General features: G+C 45.7%; 1 protein-coding gene across 1 annotated transcript; it reads right to left on the reverse strand.

The window, feature by feature from the left end:
- Window positions 1-5305: 5305 nt before the first annotated feature.
- Window positions 5306-5791, reverse strand: LOC149143624 (uncharacterized). Its single transcript, XM_089451894.1, has one exon. The coding sequence runs from the start codon at window positions 5789-5791 to the stop codon at window positions 5306-5308; it is 486 nt and encodes a 161-aa protein (XP_089308020.1).
- Window positions 5792-6000: the final 209 nt, after the last annotated feature.

A 6000-nucleotide genomic window follows, 5' to 3' on the forward strand; every position in this document is an offset into this window, starting at 1 on the left:
AGATTAGACCTAGGTGGGGATTTAAAAAGTTGCTTGAAGTGAGAGGTGCCAAGGTGGGAGAGTTTATTGAGGGTGTCAGCCACTCCCCCATCAGGTAGGGGTAGGTTCCAAATTGATCCGAACTTAAACAGGAACACAACAAATTACAGAGATAACCATAAACACAAATATGCAGCGGAAATAATACTTCATTTCATTAATGTAAAATACTGAAATATGCTTACAAACAGTGATGGAAATAAACCAGCTAGGGCGATGGTAGCTTATCTCTGAGAAGAGATGTGGTGGCTACATGCCCCTGAACTATTTTGAACTGTGTTACAATGAGGCTCGAAGGCCTATTTATTATTGAGAAACAATGGAAAACCATTCACATCCCAAAACCTAACCCTAAAAGATGAAACGCCAAATTGTGGGCCCCGTTTTGGGGTGAGTTGGACAGCCAACTTCCCAGGGTCGCGAATTGGTCGTATTATCTCCGTTTGACGCGCATGATAGCCCATTGGAAATATCTCTCCGAGGACTACGATGAAAAAGATAATTTTTTTACAAAAAATTTGTTGGCCGTAGATTTCCCAAAAAATGTTGTTTAGGGCCTCAAAACGGCTCCGGAAGTTTATGACCCGAAAAACTGCTAAAAATAGTAAACTCCACTATAATTAAGGAAACTGAAAAAACTGAAAGAGACAATTGTGGGGGTCCAAATGGGATAGGTGGGTGGCCACCAACATCCACCTGGATCATTCCTCCCCCCTTAGGAAGCAATGGTCCCCATTGCGTTGAGTTCCTCCCTGAGGTGAGGAAGCTTCTGCTGAGTTGGGTCTCTAGTGAGCTGTTCTGCAATCTCTGATGTGTCCAAAAATGGTGGGAAGCATGGTCGGCGACGGTCCACATTGAACACTTGGTGCAAGCGAAGGAATGGAGGAATGTTGTGCTTCCAAGCATTGTTGCCCGTAGCCTTGTTACTAGTGTAAGGACCATGTCGAAGTGGTCTGAGTTTCTGATGGGTTCTGGTAAGGCGCTCCCTCTGCAAATGTAACCAAACTTTGTCACCCACTTGAAACTTGTGTGGTACCCCTCTGGGTAAGGAGAAGTTGTTCCTGTATCCTGTCATGACTATATCCCTCTATTGCTGCTGCTGTGTGGAGGAACCCTTCGCGAGGGTCATGGATGTAGCAACAATCTTCCCCTTACTTTGGGAGTGAACCAGACAGAAAATAAATTTCCTAGTCTGTGAGATGAGCTTGCTGCCTTTCTTAGCAGTGATCAAAGAGGTGGCGGTAGGTGGGGCTACCACCGGTATCCTGTATAATGAATTATCCAAAGAAATAATGACAGCGCGAGGCCTTGACTCATACACAGCATGTCGCCTCCACAAGTATGGCTGGCCTAATAGTACATCAAAAACATCCAGAGGTGTAACATCACACAATACCTCATCTGTGAAGGGATTGATGCGGTAGGGAAGGCGGCACTGCTGGCGAACTTTGAGATCTCGTCTTTCATGAAGCCACCCGATACTGTACAGCTGTGGGTGTGGTGTAGTTGGTAGGCCCAACCACTTCACAACCTCTATTGAAATGAGGTTCTTTTGGCTGCCACTATCGACAATGAATTGCAACGGCGAACCCTTCACCCACATCTGTGAGTGGAAAAGACGTTCCCATTCCTTTGGATCTTCGGGCTCATTTTTCTGGATCTTAGCAGTGGCAACAGTGGCGCTGGGATCCACATCAATGATTTTCTTCCCTTTTCCATTCCCCTTGCAGGTTCTGGCTCAGTGTCGGAACATGCATTTGATTCAGAAGCCTTCAACTCGGCCACCAGCGACTGCTTGGTCCGACACTCACTTGTGTTATGAGTGGGACTCTTGTGGAACTCACACCACTTTCCTGTGTCCTTCTTCGGCTTCGTGGTGTTGTTCTTTTCTTGCGGCTTCAATGGGTTTTCTTGGGTCACCCCGCCTTGGCTTTGTCCTTTGGGCTTCGGATTTGCAGATCCAAAGTCTCGCTTATTCTGTTTGAACTTTTGCTCGATTTTGACAACATATCGGTATGCTATGCCGAGTGAGGAGATGTTCAAGAACTCCATCTCTTCCTGGATGTATCTGTGTAGGCAGTCACAATATTTGACTACCAGATGTAGCTCAGAATATTTGATACCCAACTGTGTTCGAAGGGTATGAAAAATGTTTTTAAACTTCAGCACATCTTGGTCTCGTCCCTGCCGCAGTGTGGTCCATTTGATGTATTTGTCCTCATAGCTTTTGACAGGGTAGTACTGCTCCTTGATGGCATCCCGGAAGTCATTCCAAGTGGGTGCGGTTGAAAATAGTGAGCCTGTACTTTCATCCTTCTGCTCGCAGTAGGTTTCCCACCAGTCCTTGACGTGGGGGGCTGCTTTGAGGAGAGCGAAAACAATCTTTTCCCGACTCGAAAATTCATGAACAGAAAAATAACCCTCTAGCAGATTTAACCATTTATCTACGGCATCTGCGTCTATCTGACCCTCAAATATGGGGATTTCAAAATTAACTTCTACCTTAAAGGGCGTGGCGTTTCCAGAGTAGCTGCTGGAAGCCGATGCATCACTTTTGGGTAGCCGCTGAAGGATCTAGGCAAAGTTGTCCATCATCGCGTTCCTTTGTCGCTCGAGGGCTTCTTCGAGCAAGATTTTGATAGGATCTCCTGCCCCCTCGTTTTTCTTCTCATCCGCCATGGGAGGTCGTCGAGATTTGCGAGGCTGGTCTTGCAAAGGTTCGACCAGTTCAAGCCCTAACTCCTTATATCCCGACCTCGTTGGGGACATGCAAAGAAAAAACAGAGAAAAAGCAGACCGCTCTGATACCACTGATCCGAACTTAAACAGGAACACAACAAATTACAGAGATAGCCATAAACACAAATATGTAGTAGAAATAATACTTCATTTCACTACTGTAAAATACTGAAATATGCTTACAAACAGTGATGGAAATAACCCAGCTAGGGCGATGGTAGCTTATCTTTGAGAAGAGATGTGGTGGCTACATGCCTCTGAATTGTTCTGAACTATGTTACAATGAGGCTCGAAGGCCTATTTATTATTGAGAAACAATGGAAAACCCTTCACATCCCAAAACCTAACCCTAGAAGATGAAACGCCAAATTGTGGGCCCCGTTTTGGGGTAATTTGGACAGCCAACTTCCCGGGGGTCGCGAATTGGTCGTATTATCTCCGTTTGATGTGCATGATAGCCCATTGGAAAGATCTCTCCGAGGACTACGATGAAAAAGATGATTTTTTGACAAAAAAATTATTGGCCGTAGATTTCTAAAAAAACGTCGTTTAGGGCCTCAAAACGGCTCCGGAAGTTTAGGACTCGAAAAACTGCTAAAAATAGTAAACTCCGCTATAATTAAGGAAACTGAAAAAACTGAAAGAGACAGTTGTGGGGGTCCAAATGGGATAGGTGGGTGGCTGCCAACATCCACCTGGACCACAAATGGTGTTAGAAACTTTTCTACCTTTTTCATAGTTCTGGAAAAATTTTGTATTATCGTCTCCTGCTTGCAACCAGATAGCCCTACTCTTGAGTCGCTATGATTCCTCTCTCTCCTTCAGTATCCTTGCCCTTTGATTTTCTAGCTCAATCAGGTGAGACTTTTCATTTGCAGATGTAAAACCTAGGTTGAAGTCATCTGATAGAGCACTGAATTCAGTCTCAATGTAAGTTAAGGTGAAGTCCTCCCTCTGATTTTTCTCTTTGGCCCAGGTGATGGAGAGGTGCTTGAGCTGGGTCAGGTTATGACAGAACCCCTTTGCTAAAGATTCATGTCTTGCAATAGGATTGGCCTTCCAAAAATCCGAGACCAAATTGATGAATCCAGGGTCCTATAGCCAAACATGATTAAATTTGAAGGGAGCTTTGGGTTTAGGTTGGGGGCCAAGGATTTCTAGATATATGGGAGAGTGATCTGAGATACCCCAGAACCCACCCATTTTCTGTACTAATGCAGTTGATGCAAGAGGGGAACCTTTATCAAAAAACAATCTAACCTCCTGGAAAGAGCTACTTCTCCCACCCTTCTGTTTCCCCAAGTGGGGAGTGGCTTATTCATGGGGACATTCACAAAGTTATGCTATTCCAAAAGGTTCGTCATGAATCCAGATAATGTGTCCACTTGAGCTTGGGATCCCCAAGATTCCCTAAATCTGATGGAGAAATTGAGATCACCCCCGAGAATTATGTGGTCTGGAGATACGATCAAGAGATTGAGAAAATGCTGCCAAAAGTTCTCTCTCTGTTGACATGGACCATATATATTCATGACCCTAAGATTCAGGCCAAGCTCTGCCGAGAAGATATCCAATCCTATAAACCTAGATCCTCCCCAGGATGCTAACACTTTGATCATGCGAGGATTTTGCCCTATGGTTAAACCCCCCGATCGCCCCATAACGTCAAGGGCATAAAATTTCCATCCAAGTTTAAGGGAGGCTACTGTTCTGGAGATAATTTTGGCCTCACCCAGGGTTTCTTGCAATATGATGATATCAATTGGTTTGACTTCAAATAACTAGCTCAGGGATAGTTTTTTGGAGGCACTAGCCATGCCTCTAGAATTAAATGAGAGGCACTTCATGGGGGAACCCTGCCCGGGGTGTTCAGTTCTCTAAGAACCCCTTCCAAAGTGGATTCTCTACCAGAGGCAACCTCTGCCCTAGCCCTTCGAATGGATTTTGAAAGATGAGATTTCCTCCCCTTAGATGAATGGATGACAGATCCAGGAAGGGAAAGACCTAATCCTGAGAGGAGAGATGGATGTCCATCAAGGTGTGAACGGGAGCGAACATTATATTGTGGGGAGGATTCATCCCATTTGTGGATGGAGAGAATGAGTTGGACATTGAGGGAGGTATGGATGGAGTAGTGGTGGCAATGGTGGGAGGTGTAAGTGCAAGAGAACAATGAATTAAAGAAGTATTGATGGTAGATGATGTATCAAGAAAAGATCTACAAGAGTATGTGAAAGGGTGAGAGGATAGAGAAATACCCGATTTTTTTGCGGCCTCGGCAGCTACTCAAGCTCTCATCAAGGGAGGTGATGGCGTTCTGCAATCTCCTGCTGTTGTCCTCGGAGTGTTGTTGCGAGCAGATGCCTAGGGTGCCAATACCGGTCCTGAGTAGTTGCAGCTGGCCCCATTGAAGTAGTTGGAGCACTCAGAGGATCCTCTGTTTTTTTATTAGTGGGAAATCCTTGAAGATGTGCCCCACTTTGTGACATCTTCTACAGCGAAATGGGACTCCTTCGTAGTCCAGGATCTACACCTGAGTGTATTTCCCCCATTGAAGGGTGATTTTTTCTTCCAAACCTTCACGCGTGTCCAGGTGGACCAGAATGCGAGCTAGGGTTCGATTCTTGGTTTGAACAAAAGTCTTATCATGGTCCAGGTATGTGCCGAGAGCATTTCCGATTCTGACGAAGACCTCCTCACACCAGTACTGCAGAGGGAGTCCAGGCAAGCGAACCCAGAGGGGTCCCATGCCAATCTGCTCCCGCTCTGGGTCGAAAAGGGGGCTCCATCTCTTGAGGAGAACTGGATCCATCTCAATATGCCAATACCTAGCAAGGACCAGGTCTGTGTAGTTTTCTTTGGCGAAATGAAGAGTGAACCAACCCCTAGGTAGTACCTGCACCTCTGGAAAATCTTTGAGCATGCTCCCCCAGATTTCTTGCACCCATAAGGTTAATCTGTCTGCTGAGTATGCCCTGCCTCGGACATGTCCAACCAACACAGTACTTTCCATATAAACAGCTTCCCCAATAGCAGTACCTTTGCCAAATCGGATGGTGATGTCCTTTGTAGTTGCCTTCACGCACTTAGTTTTCCGCTTCCCTGTTCACGGCGCTGATGGGTGGTCTGATAATGGGTCTGGTGAGACAGCCCCTTCCTGAAGCAGTTGGGCCGCTGATTTGACCTTTACGACAAGCGTTTCAAAACATCCTGATGGAGAAT

Source organism: Pinus tabuliformis, chromosome X (genome assembly GCF_031772625.1).
Source record: "Pinus tabuliformis cultivar Carrire ecotype Pingquan chromosome X, CPIR1, whole genome shotgun sequence".
Taxonomy (NCBI): Eukaryota; Viridiplantae; Streptophyta; class Pinopsida; order Pinales; family Pinaceae; genus Pinus; species Pinus tabuliformis.

What these genes read in the sequence shown, in the direction of transcription:
- LOC149143624 (XM_089451894.1), bottom strand. Translation starts at nt 5,791, where the DNA reads ATGGAAAGTACTGTGTTGGTTGGACATGTCCGAGGCAGGGCATACTCA.